This window comes from Cebus imitator, unplaced genomic scaffold (assembly GCF_001604975.1).
Source record: "Cebus imitator isolate Cc_AM_T3 unplaced genomic scaffold, Cebus_imitator-1.0 Scaffold391, whole genome shotgun sequence".
Classification (NCBI taxonomy): Eukaryota; Metazoa; Chordata; class Mammalia; order Primates; family Cebidae; genus Cebus; species Cebus imitator.
The window spans coordinates 1,609,978-1,635,669 of NW_016107706.1; the positions used below are offsets into that span (position 1 = coordinate 1,609,978).

General features: G+C 49.7%; 1 protein-coding gene across 9 annotated transcripts in view; it reads left to right on the forward strand.

Annotated features, from left to right (window-relative positions):
• The window catches only part of SCN5A (sodium voltage-gated channel alpha subunit 5), a 101,337-nt gene that overhangs the window by 69,542 nt on the left and 6,103 nt on the right, over positions 1–25,692 (forward strand). For 3 of the 9 annotated variants that reach the window (XM_017508378.2, XM_017508376.2, XM_037731320.1), the window contains exons 18-27: positions 208–369; positions 3,394–3,514; positions 4,680–4,834; positions 14,138–14,311; positions 18,175–18,297; positions 20,244–20,525; positions 22,734–22,787; positions 23,423–23,560; positions 24,111–24,215; positions 25,308–25,578. In XM_017508378.2, the coding sequence (XP_017363867.1) occupies positions 208–369; positions 3,394–3,514; positions 4,680–4,834; positions 14,138–14,311; positions 18,175–18,297; positions 20,244–20,525; positions 22,734–22,787; positions 23,423–23,560; positions 24,111–24,215; positions 25,308–25,578 (1,585 nt within the window). The remainder of the gene's footprint in view (positions 1–207; positions 370–3,393; positions 3,515–4,679; positions 4,835–14,137; positions 14,312–18,174; positions 18,298–20,243; positions 20,526–22,733; positions 22,788–23,422; positions 23,561–24,110; positions 24,216–25,307; positions 25,579–25,692) is intronic. The other 6 variants (XM_017508381.2, XM_017508379.2, XM_017508383.2 and 3 more) reach the window with 3 other exon arrangements.

Below are 25,692 nucleotides of genomic sequence, written 5' to 3' on the forward strand. Positions count from 1 at the left end.
TATCTTTTGCCTGGACATACCAGGAGACTCCCACCTGCCTGCTCAGGGCCCCTGAGGGAGGAGTCTTCAGTGAGATGGAGGCTCCATGGAGAGGGCTGGAGGCAGTGCTCCAGATGCATGGGCAGGGGCTGAAGCCCCCAGGGTCAGTGCCCTGGAGACCCTCTAGCTGGGTGCATGGACTCAGCTCATGGGCTGGGGTCTTTTCAGCAGGAATCCCAGCCTGTGTCCGGTGGCCCAGAGGCCCCTCCGGATTCCAGGACCTGGAGCCAAGTGTCAGCGACTGCCTCCTCCGAGGCCGAGGCCAGTGCATCTCAGGCCGACTGGCAGCAGCAGCGGAAAGTGGAACCCCGGGCTCCAGGGTGCAGTGAGGTAATGCACGCCTTTGTCCCTGAAGCCGGCTAGGCGCTGCTGCGTGGGCTGGAGCCAGGCCGTGAGAGGTGCACGCCTGCATTTGCTGCTGGGAGCCACAGCCGCTATCACAGGCAGTGTGGAAGAGCAGTCTGCAGAGGGGAAGGTGGGCATCCCAGTCCTGACAGGGGAGAGATGGTGCAGGGCCCGGGGCCGTGCGGAAATTCTGGTAATTCTGGCCCAGAACTCCGATGCAGGGACTAACCCACCCTCTCCACACTCTCCATCCCTGTGTTTTGGTCCTGTTTGGCAAATGTTTGTCCTGTGAATATCCCCATCCAAAGAAGACTTCAGGAGGCTGGGTGCGGTGGTGCACGCCTGTAATTCTAATACTCTGGCAGGCCAAGGCGGGTGGATCACTTGGTGTCAGGAGTTTGAGACCAGCCTGGCCAACATGGTGAAACCCCGTCGCTGCTAAAAATACAAAAATTAGCCAGGCCTGGTGGCACATGCCTGATAATCCCAGCTACTCAGGAGGCCGAGGCACAAGAATCACTTGAACCCTGGAGGCAGAGGTTGCAGCAAGCCGAGATCCTACCACTGTACTCCAGCCGGGGTGACAGAGCAAGCTCCTGTCTCAAGAAAAACAAATAAAAAACAAAAAAGACTTCAGGGCGCTCTGAAAACAAGTTCTGGACACATCGGCCACCAGCAGCTTCTTACCTGCACCAGAGCAGAGGCCGCAAGTGGGAGACCACCCAGGCTACCACTGAATTTTGGTCTGGCCACAAAAAGGTTTTACTTTGAATTAGCTGCCGCTATTTAAAACTTAGGAGCTTTTAAGTAAAAATCTGCATTTCTGGCTTCTCTTTAAAACTCAGAAGACATGCCACCCTGCCAGAGGCAAGAGAGAGCCACCTCCCAGACACCAGCTAGAGGTCTCTAGTTTGCCACAGACCCACCTGCCTGTCTGCGTTTTGTTAACTGCCTAATGCGGTAAGCATTGGAGTTTGAAGCCCCTGAGCAAAGGCTTGTGGCATTGCTGAGTAGTCCGCCCAGCCTCACTCACATCTAGCCCTGGAAGGGGGAGGGCAGGTGTTCAGCGTGCTGGGTGAACATGTCCTGCAGCCTGACCTCAGTCCAGCACTTGTGCCTTTTCCTCTTCTGTGAGATGGGCCCATGTGAGCTTGGCAAGCAGCGTCAGTTTTTGGAGCGCAAGGGCCTGCTGGAGTCATCTTCCTTGTGCAGGCCATGGTTCTCCCCGCGTGGCCTGGCCCACGAAGGCATGTAGGAACAGGAAGACAGGAGTGGCCGAATGTCATGGGAGAGAAGGGGCTCTCTCTCGCAGATGCTAAGCTTTGAATGAGTTTTGTAAGTCTTCCTTTCTTCAAATCAGTTCATGGGGGAGGCTATATAAGGGAGAGACAGGCTGGGGTTCTCCTGGGAAAGGGACTCCCTCGTCTCACCCGCAGTAGGACCTGAGAACTTATCCTCTCGTGGACTTCAGACAGCTCCAGTGTCTGGGAAGGAAAAAGAGGCAGGCTGCTCTCCTCAGGCCCGCCTCTTTCATCACCCAACTCCGTTCATCGCCAGGCTGAGCTGGGAGGAGAGGAGAAGGACCCCTCAAAGCCATGGCGGGCCACAAAAGCCATGGCGGGCCACAAAAGGCTGAGCCTCACCTCTCTGGCTGAGGAACCACCTGTACTGAGCAGTCGGCTCTGTTTTCCCTCCAGAATCCAGTCCTTTCCCATCACAGATCGCAAACATGGAAAAGAAGCCACTGAGACATCAGCAGATTGATTCATCTAAGGAAAAGAAAAGAAAGAAGGCAACCGTAAGAGCATAGCCAAACCCAAGAATTCAGACAAGCCCTCTCTAAATGGAGCCTGGGCCTGAGCTGCTGTGAGGTGGGGCAGCCGGGATGGGGGCTTTGGACCTGACCTGAAGCGAATGCCTGAAGATTCTCTTCCTTCACCGACACTCCTCCCCTGACACACCTGTCTTCAGGCCTCATTCCCTAGAAGCAGAGGGATTCCTGTGCAAATGACTTGTTGAGGGGTGTTCTCAGGAGAAACCCATGAAGAAGTAAGAGAAAGCAGGATGAGGCAAAGAGGGAGCCTACGGAAACGCTTTCCAGCTGGGACAGCCTCACCGTGTCCCAGGCAGAGACCTGGGGCCTGAGTAGTATGACAGCATCATCCCAACTGAGGCTAGAAGCTGGCCTTCTGTATTCTTGTATCAATGGCTGCTGGGCACCTGCACCCCTTGGGAAGGCAGTTCCCCAGCTGAAGATGATTTTCTGGAGGAGGGCCAGCTAAGCAGCCAGCACTCACAGTGGCAGAGAATGGGTGCACTGGTCTCATGAAGTGCAATTGGGCAGGGTACCCACAGTGGCCCCTGTAACACCCTGATATACCCACGCCCACAGGTGACACACACGGATACTCACGAGGGCACACCTGCACGCACATGCCTGTCTGTGGCCTCCCTGTAATCAGGTTATCAAGGTCAGGAAAGGAGGGCTCCAGCACCTTCTCGGTCTTACTCCCGGCTTGCCCAGCACACCAGCAGCTGTGCTGTGGGTGGGGCTGCTGTCTGTTCTCTGTGGTCTGGCCTTGCTGCCTGTGTGCCCAGGATCCTGGTTCTGACTCTGTTCTGGATGTGCCATGGCTGTTCCCACTGTGTGTGCCATGCCACCACCATGCATCCATGTCCCACTGTGCGTCCATGTTGCTACCCTGTATCTGTTTTGCCCCCAGCTAGATGTAGTCCCCACCCCCAGTGGCTTCCCAGAGCCCTTTCACAGCCCCCATACCCCAGCCCTAGACTCCAATAGACCAGGATCACAGGAGCCCCAAGGTCCAGCCTTGGCTCAGCCCTGACCAGCCTATGGTGGCTCCGTGGCAGGTCCCAGGGTGTGTCATGAAGAGGCTGCCTCCCTTCAGGGCGCCCCAAGCTCCTGCAGACTCTGGGCTCGAGGCCAAAGGCTGCTACTCAGCCCACACTCACACCTTTGCCCACCCTGGCCCACACCCCTGTCCACAGACCCCAGAGGACAGTTACTCCGAAGGCAGCACAGCAGACATGACCAACACTGCCGAGCTCCTGGAGCAGATCCCCGACCTCGGCCAGGATGTCAAGGATCCAGAGGACTGCTTCACTGAAGGTAATGTCCCGGGCCGCCCTCTGCCCGGCCCCAGTTCCACCCAGAGGGGACAGGAGGACCAGCAGCTCCTTGGACCCCAGGGCCACATGGCACCGACACCCTGCCTTAGATATCTGCCTGCCTCCCCCAATTCCTCTGTGACCCTGGGGGTTCCTCCATCTGCCTGACCTGTCTGCCCCCGGAGTGCTGGGCTGGACAGCTCACCAAAGACTGGAGAGACTGTTTGTGGTGTGGTCGCAGCACTGTGCACCCCACAGCGGTCGGGTCTGGGTCTAATTCACTCCTGTACCAGCAGGCCCTGGCATGGTTCCTGACACAGAGTAGGTCCTCTCTAAATCCTTGAGGCAGGTGTGACTTGTGCCTGTGTTGACTGGCATCTGTAGTTTTATGGATTGGTGGTGTATTTGGAGCGTAGCTGGGGATAGAATGAGAGCGTGGCCAGGTGCAGTGGCTCACATCTATAATCCCCACACTTTGGGAGACCGAGGCGGGTGGATCACTGGAGGTCAGGAGTTTGAATCAGCCTGGCCAACACGGTAAAACTCCATCTCTACTAAAAATACAAAAAATTAACCAGGTGTGGTGGTGGGCACTTATAATCCCAGCTACTTAGGAGGCTGAGGCAGGAGAATCACTTGAACATAGAAGGCAGAGGTTGCAGTGAGCCAAGATTACACCATTGCACTCCAACCGGGGCAACAAAAGCAAAACCCCATCTAAAAAAAAAAAATGAGAGCTTGCCCTCCATGTGACACATCCATAGGGGCTCTCGCTGACGGGTATGCCCTTCCCAAGGCTCAGACACTACAAACATGGAGAAGGCCCAGAAGTTCCTGCCATTTCCCTAGGAGGATAGTTTCCCAGAGGAGCAGAGGACAAGCTAGAACCCATCCCAGCCCCAGCCTTGTCCCTGCCCAGACCTGCCAGGCTGTTCACCCAGTCGCTGAGTGCTCGGTCCACCCATCCCCCTCAGAGTGCCTGAGGAGTGTGTGGCCCACACGGGCGGTGCCCGCGGCCCTCGCCCGCCGTATCGCCCCGTCCTCCTGCCCCCCGCACCATCGTAGGCTCTTTCTCTCAGTCTTCACTTCAGCCATCCAACCTTCTGTCATTAGACGTGGGCATTCACAGTCCCTGAGCTGGGCCTGACCCTCACGCTCTCCCGCAGGCTGTGTCCGGCGCTGTCCCTGCTGTGCGGTGGACACCACACAGGCCCCAGGGAAGGTCTGGTGGCAGCTGCGCAAGACCTGCTACCGCATTGTGGAGCACAGCTGGTTCGAGACGTTCATCATCTTCATGATCCTGCTCAGCAGTGGAGCGCTGGTACCCTCCTGGGGATGCAGGGTTGGGGCAGGGACGGTCAGAGGAGGAGGGGAGGGCAGGGAAAGGAGGTCTCCAGCTGGAAAGTCAGGTCAGAAACTGGGGCAGAGCCTCTGCTGAAAATGAGCTCCTCAGGCCCCCAGAGCAGGGAACAGCTCACAAACTCTCAACACCCACAGCACGTATGGAGGCCAGAGCAGGAAGGGCTCACAGGGTGCAGGTGTCCAGGCCTTCTTTTGCCACAAAAGGGAAATGATTTGCCCCAGATCACCAGCCTCCCACACCTGAGCTCTAGTGGCACACAGCACCAGTGTTCTGTCACGCTGTCACAGTGCGGGTGACCATGCTGGCTCCGCTTAGTCCATGTCTTCTACAGGCTGGAGGCTGCGCCCTGTAGTTCACACATGATTACATTTAATCCCCTTGACAACTCTTTGTGGAAACAGCAAGTAACTTTTCCAACGTCCCAACACTCAGGAACCTCAGATCTGGCATTTGAACCCAAGCAGTCAGATTCCAGAGTCCTTTGTCTTCACCTCTCATTTGTTCTGTCAGTCTTCTACTAAGCCCACCTTGTATCTAGCTCTGTGTATCCAACCATGAGTGAGCCACAGGAGGAGGAGACCCCAGCCCTGGCCTCAGGGTCACCCAGTCTAGTTGGGGGAAACGAGATTCAGCAGGTGTGAGATAGCCAAACATCAGCACAGGAGAGAGTGAAGCAAGAACAGAGTAGAGGACTCAGGGTGATGGGAGGTCAGAGGGGGTGGAGCAATCAGGGAAGTCTCCCTGGAGGAAGCAAATAGAGCTGGACTGTGGAGAACAGGTTGAAACCTGGAGGAGCAGTGAGGCCCTCCAGGGTGCCCCATCTCGCTCCAGGAACCTACTCTAATCTCTCAGACCACTTACAGGAAGAGATGGAACAGCCCTGGAGGGGGTTCTGGAAGGTGCTGGTGAGCAGGGAGAGGTGTGATTAAGAAGGCAGAAGACAGCTGGGTGCAGTGGCTCATGCCTGTAATCCCAGCACTTTGCGAGTCTGCAGCAGGCAGATCACCTGAGGTCAGGAGTTTGAGACCAGCCTGGCCAACATGGCAAAACCCCATCTCTACTTAAAATACAAAAATTAGCCAGGTGTAGTGGTGGGCACCTGTAATCCCAGCTAGTTGGGAGACTGAGGTATGTGAATCACTTGAACCCAGGAGGCGGATGTTGCAATGAGCTGAGATCATGCCACTGCACTCCAGCCTGGGAGATCGAGTAAGACTCTGTCTCAAAAAAAAAAAAGAAGATGATGATGATGAAGGCAGAAGACATGGAAACTTTGCTGGACCAGGGGAAGTAAGAACCTGTATTGCTGGGAAGGTGAGAACTCCATAGATGAGCAGCTAACAGAGAATGCTTTAGACCACAGAGTGAGAGAAAGGGCACTTTGATTCAAGGCTATGTCCCTCCACTCCATGCTGCCTCCTCCTGTGGGGTTAGGCCATGGGGAGGCACTGTGGGCCTCCCACCCCAGCCCATGCTGCCCACTCCTGTTCCAGAATGGGCCTGGAGCCATGATTGCAGCTTGTCTGCTGTTTTACCATTGGCAGCTAGAGCCAAATCTCTGTAGGTTTCAGAGAAAGATGGTTTGACAATATGTTAACGAGTTTTGTTTTTAAACAGCCACAAACAAGGGCAGCTAGAGCCATTTCGTCTGGGCTGTGGAGGAGAAGCTCAGCCTGGCATAAGTGAGGAGGAGTTTTGGCAAGCATCTGGTGAATCTAATCAGGGTAGACAGCCAAGCTCTGTTGTTAAAAAATCACGTCAATGATATATTGAGAAAAAGAGAAATCTAAGTGTGTTATTTAAAGTTGTAAACTTGTTTTACAGAAAGCAAACTATATGCCTTCCAAACTGCTGAGGGAAATTTTAAGAAAAAAAAAAAATCTCACAGCAAAAGATAGAAGAAAAAAAGAAGTAGCAAGAAAACATAAAATCAGAAAACAAAATAATGTAATAAAGGCAAGATCAAACATGTGTTTTAATAATAAATGTAACTGGATAAAATTCATCTTTTAGAATGAAAGGACTTGGCCAGGCTCGGTGGCTCATGCCTGTAATCCCAGCACTTTGGGAAGCCAAGATGGGCAGATCACGAGGTCAGGAGATCGAGACCATCCTGGCCAACATGGTGAAAACTCATCTCTACTAAAAATACAAAAAAATTAGCCAGGCATGGTGGCACATGCCTATAGTCCCAGCTACTCAGGAGGCTGAGGCAGGAGAATTGCTTGAGCCCAGGAGGCAGAGATTGCAGTGAGCAGAGATGGCGTCACTGTACTCCAGCCTGGGTGACAGAGCTAGACTCCACCTCAAAAAAAAAAAAAAAAAAAAAAAAAAAAAAAAAAAAAAAAAAAAAAAAAAAAAAAAAAAAAAAAAAAAAAAAAAAAAAAAACGGATCCAAAAAAAAAAAAAAAAAAAAAAAACCTTTTAGCCATTTGCTTTCAAATGACAAACCCCTCAAACCTAAAACAATGTGATTCGGAAAGATTAAAAGCCACCAGGCTTGACGGCTCACACCTGTTATTTCAGCACTTTGGGAGGCCAAGGCAGGAGGGTGGCTTGAGCTCCGGAGTTCAAGACTAGGCTGAGTAACATAGCAAGACCCCACCTCTACAAAAAGATTTATTTATTTATTTTTTTGAGACAGAATCTAGCTCTGTCACCCAGGCTGGAATGCAGTGGTGCCATCTTGGCTCGCTGCAACCTCCACCTCCCAGGTTCAAGTGATTCTCCTGCCTCAGCCTCCCAAGTAGCTGGGATTACAGGCACGCCCTACCAAGCCCAGCTAATTTTTGTATTTTTAGTAGAGACGAGGTTTCATTGTGTTGGCCACGCTGGTCTCGAACTCCTGACATCTTGATCCACCTGCTTCAGCCTCCCAAAGTGCTGGGATTACAACCATGAGCCACCTGACCCAACCTGCAAAATGATTTTTAAAAATTAACTGGGCACAGTGGCATATAGCTGTGGTCCCAGCTACTTGGGAGGCTGAGGGGAGAGGATTGCTTGAGCCTGAGAGGTCAGGGCTGCAGTGAGCCCTGTTCACACCAATGTTCTCCAGCCTCGGTGACAGAGCAAGACCTTGTCTAAAATATATATATATATATGTATTTTATATATATATAAAAAATATTATATAGAGAGAGAGATAGTGAACTAATAAAGTAGATCAGGCAAATGCAAATAATGACAACAAATTCACAGTGCTTTTTGTTTGTTGAATTCAAGATTAAAAGCTTGAGATGAGACACAGAGGGTCCAACCTATAGTATAAATATAACTATTGGCTGGGTGCAGTGGCTTATGCCTGTAATCCTAACACTTTGAGAGGCTGAGGCAGGAAGATCGCTTGAAGCCAGGAACTCAAGACCAGCCTAGCATAGTGAGACCCCATCTCTACAAAAAAGAAAAATTAACCAGGCATGATGGCGCATGCCTGTAGTCCCAGATACTCAGGATGCTGAAGCGGGAGGATTGATTGAGCCCAGGAGGTGAAAGCTGCAGTGAGCCATGTCACTGCATTCCAGCCTGGGTGACAGAGCAAAACACTGTTTCAAAAAAAAAAAGTGTGTGTGTGTGTGTGTGTGTGTGTGTGATATATATATATATTCATATTATATATGTGTGACCACATATATAATATATAAATATATATAAAAGAATATTTATACAAAATATATAAATATATTTATATCTATTATATTTTATATAATATATTTAATATATAAATATATATGGATATATATTTATAAAAATATAATTATATGTACATGTTTATATAATTATATAAACCTATAGAAATATAATTATATATTGATATAATATAATACATAATTATAAATACCCATATAAATACAGATGCATATTTATATATTATTTTATACATAATTATTATGTATACATTTGCTTGGGATTGCATAGCACGTAAATATGTAAAACAAAAAACAGGAAAAAGTGACAGTAGTGCACTGGAACTGGGAAACTTTACCATATTTATATTAGTTCTTGACATTCAAGTAGAAAGAATGAGACAAGTGATCTAAATACATATATATTTTTATATATAATAAATTTGGCCTAACTTAATAATAAAGATAATAACTAACTCTTAAATAGAACTCACTATATTCCAGATACTGTTTTAAGCATTTTATAAGCATTAATTCATCTAATTCTCATAATAACCCTACAAAGATAGGTGCTATTATTCATCCTGTTTTACAGATATGGGAAGTGCTGGAAATGGAAAAAATAGAAGGATAAAAACAAACAACTAATATGTAAAAGTCATTCTTTTTTTTTTTTTTTTTTGAGACGGAGTTTCGCTCTTGTTACCCAGGCTGGAGTGCAATGGCGCGATCTCGGCTCACCGCAACCTCCGCCTCCTGGGTTCAGGCAATTCTCCTGCCTCACCCTCCTGAGTAGCTGGGATTACAGGCACGTGCCACCATGCCCAGCGAATTTTTTGTAGTTTTAGTAGAGACGGGGTTTCACCATGTTGACCAGGATGGTCTCGATCTCTTGACCTCGTGATCCACCTGCCTCGGCCTCCCAAAGTGCTGGGATTACAGGCTTGAGCCACCACGCCCGGCCGTAAAAGTCATTCTTAAATAAACCTTGGATCAAACAGAAAATAGTTTGGTGGTAGTTCATTGGTGTTCAGTTGATTAATTAGTTAATTAACAAAAGAAGGCCATTCATGGACCAAAGATGATGATAGTGTGCAATAAATCAAAGATTGTGATTCAATTAATTCTGTCCATGTGAGATCTGGAAAAATAAGAAAAGTGTAGCGGTAGAGAAAAAGCTGTGACTAGTAGAAAAAAAACTGGAAAAAAACAGTATTGAGAATACTGCATGTGGAGTACAGCCAAAGCTGTAATAAAGGGAAAATTCATTGCTTATTTTTATTATTAAATAGAAAGAACATAAATAAATTATTTAACTCAAGAAATAAAAAATATAATAATCTTAAAGAAACCATGGCAAGTAATTAATAAAGACATTTTTTCCTCTGTCCCATATGATCTGCAGTAATAAAAACACATATTAATAAATTAGAAAATACATAGTAAAACTGATATAAAATTCCAAAGCTGATTCCTTGAAAATTTAAAGCAATCAAATTGATAACCACTAGCTAATCTAATTTCTCACACCTCCAAGAATAGATTCTTTCACATTCTCAAGGAAGAAAATAATTTCAGTGCTATTTAAAGTACTCTAGTGCATGAAAAAGGATGGAAAGTCTAATTATTTTTTTAAAAGCTAAATAGTGCTGATTTTTAAAACCTCAGGTATACCAAAAGGAAAACGTAGGCCAGTTTTCATGCTTCATACTCCATACTTATGAAGAGTGATGCAAAAATCTCAAACAAAACATATACAGATAGGATCCAGAAATATATTTAAAAGATTGAGTACATCATATGGCAAATATGTCATAGCCTAAAATGTGAGAATAGTACCATATTAGGAAAACTATATTAATAGGACAAAGATGAAAAATCATATAATTATCTTAATGAGTGCCTGATTTTAAAAACTCTGGTAAGAATAGAAAAAAAAAGTTGGGCGTGGTGGCTCAGATTTGTAATCCCAGCACTTTGGGAGACCAAGGTGGGCAGATCAGGGGGTCAGGAGTTCAAGACCAGCCTGGCCAACACAGTGAAACCCTGTCTCTACTAAAAAATAGCTGGGCGTGGTGGTGGGCGCCTGTAATCCCAGCTACTCAGGAGGCTGAGGCAGGAGAATCGCTTGAACCTGGGAGGAGGAGGTTGCAGTGAGCTGAGATTGAGCCACTCCAATCCAGCCTGGATGACAGAGTTAGACTCTGTCTCAAAACAATTTTTTTAAAAAGAAATAAAATGTATTTTCTTCTATTGAATCCAAAGGACAAAAAAAAAAAAGAAAATATATTTTCTTAATGTAGTAAAAGCTGGCTCTCAAATTAACTTATGTCATCATTAGTAGTGAAACCACTTGAAACGTTTTCATTAAAGTCAAGAATAAGAAAAGGATGATTTAACTGCCTTTTTTAGCTATTGCTCATTATTTAATAATAGTCTTGAATTACTAGCCAGTGTAATTAATTTTAAAAATTAAATATATTATATAAAAGTTGGAAAATAAAATAACTGAAGTTAATCCAGTCAAGTTTAAGAGCAAGAGTTAAAAACGATAGAACTATATCATTATTTATAGATAATATGATTGCCTAGAAAATAATTTAAACCTATTTTTAAAACATTATATAGCCAGTTATGAAATGAACATGCAAAGAATTGTTGCCGTTGATGTTTTATCCTAAGAGAAGCTATTTGGTCACAAGTCACAGCTCTCAAATATTTCTTACATGCCATGTACTGCAAGCATCAAATAACTAGGAATAAATATAATAATAAATGTATAAGACATGCATGAAGAAAACTGTAAAACTTTGCCGAGCAGTATAAAACAGAACAAATAGATAAACATACCCTCATCTTGGATAGGAAGACTTCATATTAGTTCCTAAAGTAATTAATAGATTCAGTGCAATAACAAGTTTTCAACAGTTCTAAGAAAATATGACAAAACATTGGTAAAGCTTATCTTGAAAATTATTTAAAATGTCCAGAGAAATTCATGTGATACTAATTCAGGAATAGACACAGAACAGTAGAACCACATAAAGAGATCTGAAATAGATTTAAGTAAATAAAGAAATGTACTATATGATAAACTTGACTTTTAATCAATGGATTTTAAGTGGATTATTTAATAAAGTCTTGGGGCAGTTGATGAGCCAGATTCTGAAAAAAGGTATTAAAATGGATATTTACCCCTTACCAAACTACATTTAATTTTTAAAATTGTAATGTAAAAGAATGAAACCACAAAAAATGTTTTAAGAATCTCATTTTTTTCTAGACTTGGAATAAATAGGGCTCTCTTAGCACAACACCAAAAATTTTACTAAATGAAAATTATAATAAATGATATAATAATAATGGAAAATGAAGTATATAGAACTTCAGTATGAGATTTAAAGGTAAACAAAAGTAACTGAGATTTAAAGACACACAAGAAACCAAGATGGTGTTACCAAAGAGTTAATATCCCCAAATAAACCAGACACTCAAATACAAAAACCAGCAAAGGATATGAACAGATAATTCACAAAAGGAACACTGCAGATATCCAAAGAAGACATATCGGCATTGCTCCTAATAAAATAAATGAGCATGTAATGAAATACAAGTTTCTTTCATTAGGCCGGGAAAAGTGAAAAAGGAGAAATGACAGCAATGTTGGGTGGGGGTGCTGGAGAAGAGCCCCCTTCCTGCCCCAGAGATGGAGTGTCAGTTGGTGCTGCCTTCGAAGGGCCCATTCCCAGACTGCACCAAAAGCACACCTCGGGCCTGGAAACCAAGTTTATCCTCAACAATCCTCTGTCCGCTGCAACTTTATTTCTACTAGGGATAAACTGTAAATAACTGAAATGTGCATGATTAATAAGGTTATTGGCTAAATAAATAGTAGTGTGTGCAAATAATGAAATCATGCAGCCTTTTAAAAGAGTGTTAGATATTATTGCATATATTCATGTCACTGAGTGAATAAATGTTCACAACATATTGTTTAATGGAGAAAGTAATTTCAAAGCAAATATTTAGCAAATAAAATTGTGATTGTGTGTGTGTGCACACACATACACACTGTCAAAAAGAATGCTCATGTAAATGTTAGCAGTGGTTACTTTGGCATCATGAAATTAGAGATGCCTTTCACTTTCTTTTTCATACTTTCTATACTATTTAATTTTTATAAGATGTACACATTTTTATACTCAAAAAATATACAATACAACTACTTTTTTATTTTTAATCTTGAACAACTTCCAAAGTCCATTTTGGGACCTGAATGATCCTGTCATTCCGTCTACACTGGCCCAGTGAGCCATCTGTATGCCTCAGCAGTGCCAACGTCTCTGGTCTCCTGGGTCACAGTCGCTCAAAGAGGCCCTGAAGTCAGACAGAGAGGCCCAGTAGTGGCAGGTGGAGGCAGCTCCCCCAGGACCCTAGTGACGTGTTCAGTTGCCTAGACGGGTGCCTCAGAGCACACTCTGGACAGAGAAACAGGAACAAGTCAGTGGGCTGGAGGTAGAAACCCTCTGGGAGCCACTGGAGTTTCTGTTAGCTCAGGAATTTGGGTTGAGGCAGAAATGAGGAGGTGGAGAAAGACTTACAACTCCTAGCACGTTGGAAACTCTCAGTTTTAGAGCGTGAGAACTGCAGGAGATTTGACGCTATGCCTGTGGTTCCTAAACATCCCATCTGCAAACCACTTTTACTATCATTTCTTTAAAATTCAGCTTTACATCTGCTCTCACTGGTTTTTGCTTATTTAAATACATGTTTTGTAAAGTGAAACTTCATCATTATTAATTGGAAACCAATATTTTTCCCAAGAAAAGTAAGTAAATGTATAAAGTAAATAAAGCTAAAGCAAAATGGAGTGAAAACAAAAATATTTTATGTTGTTTCCAACAGAAAGCTGCGAGCTGAGTCTGCATATCCTCTCTCCTTGTTAAAATGGCAAGTTTTGGCCGGGTGTGGTGGCTCAGGCCTGTAATCTCAGCACTTTGGGAGGCTGAGGCGGGTGAATCACAAGGTCAGGAGTTCTAGACTAGCCTGACCAACATGGTGAAACCCCATCTGTACTGAAAATACAAAAACCTCTCTGGGCATGGTGGTGGGCGCCTGTAATCTCAGCTGCTAGGAGACTGAGGCAGGAGAATCTCTTGAATTTGGGAGGTGGAGGTTGCAGTGAGCCGAGATCGCACCACTGCACACTAGCCCAGGCGGCAGTGCGAGAGGAGACTCAGTCCCAAAAAAAAAAAAAAAAAAAAAAAAGAAAAAAAAAAGAAAAAAAAAAAAAAAAAAAAAAAAGAAAAGGAAAAAAAGAAGAAGAGATAAAATGGCAAGTTTTAGAAAGGCCTAGCCCAAAACTCAGACTTGATCTTCGTTGCGAAGGGAGAGAGGGTTGCCCCCTTCATTCTGCCTTGCTGTCCAGCTACCATGTAAGGCCATCTCATGGCCGGCAGTGGCACAGGCCCGCCTGGAAGGCACACTCGTCTAGTCCAACACTGACTGGGAGGAACCCCGTCCACTGCACTTCTCACCCCGTCCCCGCTCTCCTGGGCAGCAGGAGATACCGCGTGCAGGGTGGGATCAGCAGTGGTACAGGCTCCATGTCCGCCTTGTTCGGCCTTGTCTGCAGGCCTTCGAGGACATCTACCTAGAGGAGCGGAAGACCATCAAGGTTCTGCTTGAGTATGCCGACAAGATGTTCACCTACGTCTTCGTGCTGGAGATGCTGCTCAAGTGGGTGGCCTACGGCTTCAAGAAGTACTTCACCAACGCCTGGTGCTGGCTCGACTTCCTCATCGTGGACGTGAGTGTGGGCACGCAAAGGGAACAGAGGACGGGGAGACCCACTGCTGGTGCCGGTGCAGAAGGAGGAGCTGAGGCAGAGGTCCCAGTGGGAGCCAGCAGGCTGAAGGGGAGGCAGAGGGGAAGGAGGACATGAGTCTGAGAGACCCAGGCCTTGTCCTCAGGGCCCCGGTCTCAGAGGAAGAGAAGAAATAGGAGACAGGGTCCTGCTACTAGAGCCCCCTATTCAGAGCCACAGCAGTGAGAGATGGAGGCCCCTGCTTCTGGGGGATAGTTCGAGAGCAGTCAAGGGCGTGAGCCAGGGCAGGAGCTGGGGGCTCAGGGTCCAGACCGGGAAGTGAGCAGACAAGCTTGTGCTCTACAGCAGACTGAGTGCCCATCAGGCCCACTCGACACACGGTCAGCTCAGAGCCTCCACGCACACACGAGGGGGGCAGAGTGAGCCACGGGCCAGGGGGAGAAGGCTGCTGAAGGGATGCTGGGCAGGCGCGGGAAAGCCTCTGTCTCAGGGAGAAGGTACCAGCTGGGGAGGATGAGAGGGGTGGAGTCACCCGGGAGGAAGAGGAAGCTATGGACACCGGACAGGGGCTCTGGGTCACTGCCCTAGATGATCAGGTGGCTCTGAGGGCTGCCTGCCCGGGTTGTGTCCAAGGAGGGTCTGGGGCAGGGGGTCATTGTGGCTTCTGAACACCCACTTGGCAGATGGAACGTGAAGCCCCTGCCCCACAGCTACCCAGGCCCCACGACTGCTGGGTGCCAGACAGCATGAATACAGTGTCTGACAGGGGCCCTGACCTCAGTCAAGAGGGAGAGCAGCTGCCTCAGCTGCCCCACCTGACCCTTGGCCTTCACTCCCTTTGCCCTTGGTGAGTGCAGACCCAGGGCTGCCCTGCACTGACCCCTGCTCAGAGGCTCAGGCCCCAGCAAGCCTGGCCAGAGTCCAGGTTCAGGCTACCAAGGCTGGGTGGGAGGTCAGACTGTGGGTGGCCGTGGTGGCAGAGGTGCCTTGGGTAGAAAGGAGGCACAGAGATGCAGACCCAGGTCCTTGGACCTGCAGTCCAGCCTCTTCCTATCGCCCCAGGTAGCTGAGAGGTTGCTAATGCTGGGGTGAGGGGTGCTGTGATGGAAGGGGGGCTCTGGACACACTGGACTGCCCGGCCCAGCCCTCAGAACCTCCCTGAGGTGAAGGAGAGGCCCCTGAGGCCTCCCTGCGAAGGGACCATGGGAGGGCCTGGAGTCCTGGCAGCTCAGCCTGGAGGGTCCCGGACCCGCTCTTGCCCCAGCATCTTAGGCAGCTGGGCCTGCTGAGGGTTTCCCGCAAGGCAGGCCAGGGGGTCTCTGCACAGACTTCTGGGAAGCCCCCACAGCCACCAGCCACCTTGGGGGGCTCAGAGCCAAGGCAAGAGAAAGGGAACTACCAGTGCTTCCCTGTCCAGGCCCAGGAGAGGAGAGGGAGCCTGTGGGGAAAGCAGCCGAGGCTCACAGCAGGGAGCAGCCGTGCCCAGGCTGAGCAGGACTGGCCACGCCGCTGCACCCCACCCTATCTGCAGGCTTCACAGGAAAGTGTGTCTCAGGCCTCAGAGTCTAGGGAAGGAAGATGAATTCTGCATTATTTCTCAGTAATTGCTACTGGGTCTCTACTGTCTGCAAGCACTGTTGCGGTGCTGGGGATCTCAGGAACAAAATAGAAGCTCTTCCCCACATCGGGGAAGTGGCTGCGATCAGCATGACCAGTCAGCTGCTGACACACTATGTGAGGAAGCGGAATCTGCCATGGAGCAAAGAGAACCCGGGAAGGGAAGCGGGGGGCGGGGGAAGGCGCAGGTTACACTTTTTTTTTTTTTTTTTTTTTTTTTTTTTTTTTTTTTTTTTTTTTTTGAGACGGAGTTTCGCTCTTGTTACCCAGGCTGGAGTGCAATGGCGCTATCTCGGCTCACCGCAACCTCCGCCTCCTGGGTTCAGGCAATTCTCCTGCCTCAGCCTCCTGAGTAGCTGGGATTACAGGCACGCGCCACCACGCCCAGCTGAATTTTTGTATTTTTAGTAGAGACGGGGTTTCACCATGATGACCAGGACGGTCTTGATCTCTTGACCTCGTGATCCATCCGCCTCGACCTCCCAAAGTGCTGGGATTACAGGCGTGAGCCACCGCGCCCGGCCAGGTTACACTTTAAATAGGAGGATCACAGTCGGCCCTCTTTCTCTTTGGTGACGTTTGAGTGCGTTTGAAGTTGGGGTTAGCCAGGCTGATGTCTGGCAGACGCTCCTAGCGGAGGCTGGAAAAGCAGCGCAAGGCCCGTGTGGCCGGAGCGCGCCTGGCGTCCTGGAGGGAAGGCGGGGAGGCTACGGCGACGGAGCAGAAGGAAGCGCAGGAGATGAGGCCAGACTGCAGCCTCCGAAAAAAAATGGGCTTTGATTTGGAATGATGTGGGGTAGCAGGGCGGAATCGGAGGGCTCTGGACGGAAGACTGCCGTGAGCTGACTGGTTTTCTTAAGGGGTCACTTAGTCACGGGGGCGGGGGTAGAGAGCCCGTGAGTAGAAACAAGGAGAAGAGCTGGGAGGCTCAGGCAGTGATCCAGGGAGACATGGTGGCGGTGGCGGCTGGGCCAGGACGGTGGCCGTAGAAGTGGTGAGAAATGTTTGGACTTCAGATGTATTCTGAAGGCAGAGCCAACAGGAAATCCTGACGGGTTAGACACAGGGTGTCAGAGACAGAGGAGGCAGGGATGACAGCAAGCACCGTGGCCTGCACAGCTGGAGAGAGGGAGTTGCCATCACCTGAGACGGGATGGGGCAAGCTTTAGAAAGAACAAAGACTGTAAGGTGGCCTGTTAGGAACTGGCGGGCACACCATGGGCCTGGCTGGCGCTCTGGAGGCCCCGCCCTCGAGGAGAGGTCCCTGAGAGATGCCCCCGCCTCTCCAGGATTGGGGGCCCACAGCCCAGCATCCTTGAGTGGTGAGTGGGGGCAACACAGAAGTCAGTTAGGAGCCTCTTTCTCCCCCAGGCCTCTGCCCAGCTCCCTCCCACCTGGTGCTGCCAAGCCTGGGAGGAGGCTGTGGGAGTCAGGTCCCTGCCCCCAGCGTCTCCTAACCCCAGGCTGGCCTGGGCGCCAGGGCAGTGTTAATGGTGACTGCAGGGGAGGTCAGGCAGGGGGCCATCTTCAGCCTGTGATCACAGGCCAGCGGTGAAGTAAGAAGGGAGCAGATGCCCAGGGAGCTTTAGAAGGATAAAATCCACAGAGTGGAAGTGCCCTGGGAGGGCAGGGCAGTGGAAACAGAGGCCTGAGGCTCCTGGTGCCACCAAGTCCCCACATTTGCTTTTCTCCTTTGAAGATGCTGAAATGTCACACAGTCTGGTTTTGGGGAAATGCCCCACGATTATCTGTCTGTTCCCACTCACCCCAGGACTGCCTCTCCTTCCCAAAAAAGGGCTTCTTTGGGGAAGAAAGAGACAGGTCCAAGAATTTGAACTGAAGGAAAGAATGTGGAGACCAAAAGCCCAGTCTTTGTGTCCCCGCTCTGCCACAGCAGCAGGGCACCTCTGGAATTGTTTTCCCATCTGTAGAATAGGGGAGTTGTATCCCAGCATCGCAGGGTTAGTGGGGCTATTACAGAGCATGTGTGTGAAGTACACACCTCAGCCTCTCAGTAAAGGCCCAGAAGCCAGGACACTCTTGGGCTCGCCCCAGCTTGGGCTCCGGGAAGCCTAGCCCAATGTGTAGCTGGCCTGTGATGACAGTCCAACCCAGGACTAATAAAGAGTGGACCCAGCACTGTCTTAGGGGCATCAGAAGCCCTACCGTCTGTCCCCAATGGTGGGGAGCTGTCCCCATCCTCCCCACTTCCACTTTGCCTCCCACAGGTCTCTCTGATCAGCCTGGTGGCCAACACCCTGGGCTTTGCTGAGATGGGCCCCATCAAGTCACTGCGGACGCTGCGGGCACTCCGCCCCCTGAGAGCCCTGTCACGATTTGAAGGCATGAGGGTAAGGGAGGTGACTGCCTTCCCACCAGGGAGTGGGAGGCAGTCCCACGGAGGGACGCACCCAGGGCCCCTCCCTGTGTTTCTGCTGTCCTGTGGCTATAGCTGACTTGGTAGGAGCATGGCCCCGAACCTCCAGGAGAGGCACAGCTAGGCATGGAGGCACCCTGAGGGAAGATGGCTGTGAAAGCCCACCCCCAGGGCTCACCCACCCCCAGGGCTCACCCACCCCCAGGGCTCACCCACCCCCAGGGCTCACCACCCTCCTGCCCTGTGGGCTCCCGTGAGGGCTGGGAGAGCACCAGACAAAGGAGAGGAAGCAGGACTCACTGGGCACGGGGGTCTCAGCTGCACCCCGGGCCACTGTCACCAGGACCCCTGTGCCTCTCCTGTCCTGCTGGGCTGCACCCCTGTGTGCCCACTCTGTGTGCCCCTCTGCATGCCCTGCCTCCTGACAGACACAGGCTGCCAGCCGTCTGTGATGGGCAGTGGGGCTGTGGTCGGGAGGGTGAGGGAAGAGGCACAGAGCAAGCTGCATTCCCAGGATCAGGCTGGAGAGGAGGTAACCGTGTGATGAGTGATCTCCTTCACACTGTTTTCCTCGTGCAGATCCCTTTGCATTTTCCAAGTCACCACATTCTACCAAAGAATGTGAGCAAATAAGGCAGACTTGAAAACCCACCAAGAAAAACATCAGTTATGACATGTAGCAAGAAAATGAATACACGTGTGTGTTTGCGTGTATTTGTGTGGGGTATTTTTTTTTTTTAGCAAAACATACACAGCTCTGTGTGACTTCAGAAGACATATTTGTCTCTCACTGACCCAGCAGGCACCATCACACCGCTCAGCTTACCAGCTGGTTGATGGGTTTGAACCTTGCCCACACCCCCAATCCATGGAGAAACAGATAGCTCGTTCCTGGTGGGAAACCGTCCACAAGTTATTATTCAGAGTTAAGTGTCTCTTTGGGAGCAAGGACATTTGATTCCAGAGGGACACGAGGAGACACTAGGTGCCAGGCATGCCTCTGCGGTGGCCACTGGCCACAAAGCCAGCCAAGGCCAAACTCCCAAGGCTTCCACACCTCACTCTGCACCCTGATGTTTGGTGCCCTACGAGCTGAGTTTCCCACCCTGTTCCGGGGTTCAGCGTGCCTGCTGGGGAACAGCGGCGGCCCCAACCTGGCATCTGGGCCACACCACACAGTCCACAGCAGCTTCACCTCCAGTCAGTGTGGCACACATGTTCCTGGTGTGTGGACAGCTGGGAACTTGTCCTTGAGTGGGGTGGAGGGTCCCAAATGCCTCTACTAGGGAATCCTCTCCAGGGTGCTGTGAGTTTAGATGCAGAGCGTGAGGCCGTGACTCCATGGGATCTGAGAGCCCCTCACTGGGCAGCAGGTGTCACGGGAGTGCCCATGCCACCTGCTCTCTGGCTCTGCTCTTACGGGAGCACTGGAGAACTGCCACAGCACCCTCCAGACACTGCACTGAGGTCTCCTGGGCTACTTCAGGGGAGAACACCCATCCATCCAATGGCAACAATCTAAAATAAACCAGAATTTAGTTCTGAGAATGTAAGGACGCGTGAGATTTTTAGGAAGCCCGAAAATCTTCCTTGGGGACATGTTTTGAGGGATCCTTTCCCGTCAAGTTGCTGGCATCCTCAACCAGCACACACCTTGGTGAAAAACAAGTTTTGGAGATCACAGATTCAGGGCAAGAAGGAAAGCAGACGTTCTGAGGCCACACCAGACCCTACGGTGTGCTCCCCTCACTCCCCACCAGGGCTGCAGGCCATGGAGCTGGCCTCTCCCATGATGGGACCTGCACACCCACCTGCACAGCCCCTGCAGCCAGGGAGTTCAGCCGGTGGGGGAGGGGGGTCTTGAAAAGGGCATGAGCTCTGAGCCCCCCAGGCACTGAGCCACCTCTCTGTCCACTTGAGGTGGTAGTCAATGCGCTGGTGGGCGCCATCCCATCCATCATGAACGTCCTCCTCGTCTGCCTCATCTTCTGGCTCATCTTCAGCATCATGGGTGTGAACCTCTTCGCGGGGAAGTTTGGGAGGTGCATCAACCAGACGGAGGGAGACTTGCCTTTGAACTACACCATCGTGAACAACAAGAGCCAGTGTGAGTCCTTGAACATGACCGGCGAATTGTACTGGACCAAGGTGAAAGTCAACTTTGACAACGTGGGGGCTGGGTACCTGGCCCTTCTGCAGGTGGTAAGTCCTGGAGAGAAGGCACTTCCTTCCTCCCACTGGCTGTCAAGCAGCATGGCCATCACCCACGAAGTGGGCAGGAGGGGGAGCTTGGGGCCATGCTGGATCCTCATAGGAGGATCACGGTGCCCAAAGGAGGCTCAGGGCTCTCCAGGGATTTGGCTCCTTGGGAGATCCCCAGACTTTCAGTTCTAGAACCAATACCACATTCTCCAAATTGCAGAGTATGGGGACAGGTCAGTGCTGCCGTAGAACCGACTCCCCAGCCAGCAGTCAAGTTGGCCTCTTCAGGCTCTAAGTGAGGCAGTGTGATGGCACAGGCTGAAAAATGAAAGACTAGACTACCCAGGAACTGAACTATTAGCAAGGTTGTGACTGTGGCCACTCTGTTATAAAAGATAGTGATAGCTCTTGTGTTGTTTAAAAGGACATATTTCCATCTTTGATGTGCAATGTTTAAGCACACACAATCCTTCTAGAGTTTCCACTGATTTTGTGAGTATGGTGGCTTCAGTGATTATAATACATTCCATAAAATTAATTTACCATTAGCATGGACAACAGATATGCAAACAGAACCACAATGCATAAAGCTGCTTGCTTGTCTTGCTATCCCAATCTTAAGCCCAGACACCTGCCTCTGGTCCCCAAAGCAGAGGAAAACTCAGCAGACTCTCACCTGAAAACTTTTTATGCATTCACTCACACCTCCACTATCCCTTAAGCCCCAGTGGTAGTCCCACAGAGACCTGCACTGCCTAGTGGACAATGGTAGATTAGCACCAAACACAAAGAGCTGTCTCTTCCTGCAGCTGTCCCTCGGAATGTCGGAACTTTGGAAGAAAAGGCCTCCTTTGTAGACTAAGAACTGCTCACCTTTTCAGGCAAAGCCCCTCGGTGTTTGGGAAGAATTCAGTCATAAGTATCTCATACCCTTGGGTGGTCCCCAGCAGTTTCCAAATTATTTCCAGACCTGTCTTTATAGGCAAGGGCCTCTTGGTACACGGAGCTGAAGTAGCTTGCCTACTGTGGGTGGCCTCAGCTTCCCCATCTGCCCTGCCTGCCTCATGAGAATTCATAAGGCACAGGAAGTTTGTCTAGCTGGGCTGGTGCTGAGAAAGGAGGCTCAGGGCAGGACTGGATTTGGCCAGAAACACAAGTGAGACTTCACTGGAGAGCCAGCCTCACCACCGAGCATGTCTCCTGGGCTCTTTCTGCATAGCAGCCCAGACTAGGGCAGACAATGCAGCCAGCACCAGGGCCCTCTGTGGCTCAGCCTCCCTCTTTACTCCCTTGGTGTGGTGCACTGGAGCCGGCTGGTGCCGGCTCACAAGAGCTCGCTGTTACATTTTCAGAAATTTTGCAAGCTGTTTATTAAACAGCCATGATAAAAAATCAAATTCTATAAACTTATAAAATTAAATGATATTAAAACAAGGTAATAAATACTCAAAATTCATCATTACCTTTTAGTATTATCCTCTATGCTCTTGAGGTATCCCACATCTATTGTGTCTGTACAGCGGAAGTGCCGTAATGCTAAGCTCCTATACATCTCTTCTCAACTCCGTTGAGTAACTTCACATTGGTAACCTGAAATCGACCATGCCATGGGAATATTTACACAAGAGAAATCGGCAAACCAACAATCAGGGTTTTTTTCTTTCCTTCTGGGAAGTCAGCTGTTAACCATTTACAACACACCATTGGCAAAAGAGCCCCCTGAAGTACAAGGGAAGGTTGAGATTCTTCGGGAACTCACCTTGGAAGTCCGTGGAGCAGAAGCCACATGGTTCTCTGAGACGTAGGACAAGGGGGACTAGGTCAGCCCTAGAGTCTAGAACACAGAGTTTAAGCTCGACCTCTGTCTCCCTGACAGAATCACTGGCAGGATTCTGTGACGTTTTAGAAATGGAAATGAGTATGGATCTGAAGGGCAGTCCTCCTGCAAGCACCCTCAGACTCTTGGCTTAATCAAGAAGCTTTATTCCTTGCTGCATGGCCTTCTTGGGGTGTCCTCTCAGCTGCTTCCCCTCCACCCCCAGCCCTAAACAAGGTTTTTCTCTGACCACCCAGGATGCTACTGAAGGGGTGGGGTGGGTGGTTTGCTTTTCATAAGGAGCTTGCTTCATCTCTCTAGACCAGAGCCCTAAATAGCTCAAGCGAGATGCAGAATTAAATGATTGTCTTAATCTTATCTTTTCCTCCCAGGCAACATTTAAAGGCTGGATGGACATTATGTATGCAGCTGTGGACTCCAGGGGGGTAGGTTGCCACAGTGGCCTCTCCTGCCAAGTCAGGCACTGGAGGCTCCTCATTGCTTGGCCACCAGGGAATCAGTGTCTGTATCTGAAAGCCTAGCCCACCAGGGCAAGGTCTCATGTCACTGGAGGTCAGCCTCTCTGGAATGCCCAGGCCTGGTTGCTTGGTCTCCTAAGAAGTCCCCAAATTCTCAAATGTCTTTCAAATTAAACTCATTGTAGTTTGCGGACTTTTACCCCAGGAGGATGGGGTGGAAGCAACAGAGATGCAAATCAGGTTTCTTCTATGTCCTGCACCCCACCCAGTCACACTGACAGCTCAGTCAAGACTGAGAGAGGTCCTCATGTACTGCAGCCTCCCATTGGCCCGGGACTGGAATAGACACTGACACTAAGCCAGCCCTGAGCCCAGCATGTCTGCTGTCCTCCCCTGCCACCATCCACTCCTCCAGCCTCTATCCCCACCCACCTCTGGCTCACAGACTCACATAACTAGGCTGGTGACCTACCTCTAGATACACCTTCTCTCCCACAGAATGGACACCCCTAGCCATCCCTCTGCCCTGCCCCCCGCCCTTCCCCATGCAATACCCAAGCCCCCAGCCTGTCTGATCTCCCTGTGTGATTTCTCCTTCGCAGTACGAAGAGCAGCCCCAGTGGGAGTACAACCTCTACATGTATATCTACTTTGTCGTTTTCATCATCTTCGGGTCTTTCTTCACCCTGAACCTCTTTATCGGTGTCATCATTGACAACTTCAACCAACAGAAGAAAAAGATACGTAGAGCACCAGCTCTCCACTGGGCTGGGCAGGGAAGGGCAGGTGCCAGGGGATTGAGGAGCCATTCGGGCTCCAGGCCCCTCTCACCATCCCTGTTGGGGATGGTCCTCTTCTTGCTCCTGTGGGAATGAGGTGGGGAGAAGGGTGTGGGCAGGGATGTAGCATGCCTATGCCTGTAAGAACACAAGAAGGGGCTTTGGTGGGAGGCCCCGTGCCTGCCCTAATCCACCTGAGAGATGAGGCTTCTGGGAGAAGCTGGGGTGAGGGCTGCAACTGTTCACCTAGGCCATAATCAGAAGTCCTGGGTAAGGTCTATGTGCAGGCCCTTGGTCTTTCCAGAGCTTCATCAGAGGGACTTTGACTGAGTTGTAAGCAAACCAAGTGAACAGAGAGAACCCACAGGCTGGCTGAGCTGGCAGGGGGAAAGGGCTTGTGGAAAGAGCAGTCGGCTGACCCTGGTATCCTAATCAAGGAGGCAAGATCCCGGTGCCCTCATGCTGGGACCTCTGAGAACCCCAGAATGAAGTTGGCGCCTTCTCTCTGCACTTAGGGGGCCAGGACATCTTCATGACAGAGGAGCAGAAGAAGTACTACAATGCCATGAAGAAGCTGGGCTCCAAGAAGCCCCAGAAGCCCATCCCACGGCCCCTGGTGAGCTAGGCTTCTGGTTCTGTGGGAGTGGGGTGGATATTCTGGGGGTCCCTGGGAAGCCTTCATGCCACGTAGCCACCCCTCAGGGCCACTTCTTTCAGCCCAGCCTGAGGGGCACTATCAGATATCTGATCATGAAGAGAGGTCCCAGCCTCAAACAAATAGGGAAGAAGTTATGAGAAGGATGTAGCATCCTGGGGATACTCCCCACCCACAGGAACCCTTCTGTCTCTGAGCAAGTCCCCTCCTTCCTCTCAAGGATCCAGGCTTTCCTCAGGAAAAGCAGGGGAGTCTTCAAATCCCTGTCCCACCCCCACTCACAGCCTCATCCTTGGACCCCCAGAACAGTCAGGGAGCCGGATTCCTGAGTCACCTGGTTGGGAGGGCCAGGAACTCTGGAGAGCTGTGTCCTCTCCAAGTCTGACTCCCTTAGCCCAATCAAGCCACTATCCAAAAAAGGTGTGTGTGTGTGTTTATGTGTGTGTGTGTGTGTGTGTGTTTCACTTATTTATAATCTTTAACAAATGGAAGAACAGAAATATATATTACACATATATATACACATATATACATATAAATATATTTATAATTTCTTCCCCCAAATAATCTAGGCTGATTTACAATTAAAGACACATATAAATATGGTTAGAAGAATAAATAAAATAAAATCAATTTCATAGGAGTAGAGAAAATATATTGATCTAAGTATTGACATAAGTATTAGTGTTGAAGTTTAAATTTCCCCTCGAGCCTTCAGACTGTGGGAACTAAATGACAACACAATGAACAGTGTGCTAAGGATGCTCAGGGAAGGAGAAACCTCTCCGTGAAGATCCGTCATGGAAGGCCTCATGAAGGATGGAGCCCTGGGGTGGGGTCTTGAAGCTCAAGAAGCATTTCAGCAGGAGAGCCAGCAGCGTTAGCCCCCAGGACTTTTTCCTCTACACTCTCTGTGGCAGTGAGGCAGGGGCTTTGGGCTCACCAGAGGGTAGAGTGGGAAGGTGGGTGGTGTGGGATGAGAGGCAGCAATGGGCAGTTTGCCAGCCTGCCCGAGGGCCCTGCTGAGCACTTTCCATTTGCCTCTCCTTTCAGAACAAGTACCAGGGCTTCATATTCGACATTGTGACCAAGCAGGCCTTTGATGTCACCATCATGTTTCTGATCTGCTTGAATATGGTGACCATGATGGTGGAGACAGATGACCAAAGTCCTGAGAAAGTCAACATCTTGACCAAGATCAACCTGCTCTTTGTGGCCATCTTCACAGGCGAGTGTATTTTCAAGATGGCTGCCCTGCGCCACTATTACTTCACCAACAGCTGGAATATCTTCGACTTCGTGGTTGTCATCCTCTCCATCGTGGGTGGGTATCCAAGTCAGCTGGACAGAGAGCCCTTCCCAGCCAGGCCTCTCCTCCAGCCCCTGGGTCTCTGATGAATGGCAAGTCCAACCCTAGGTTCTTTCTTCCTTTTCTGGT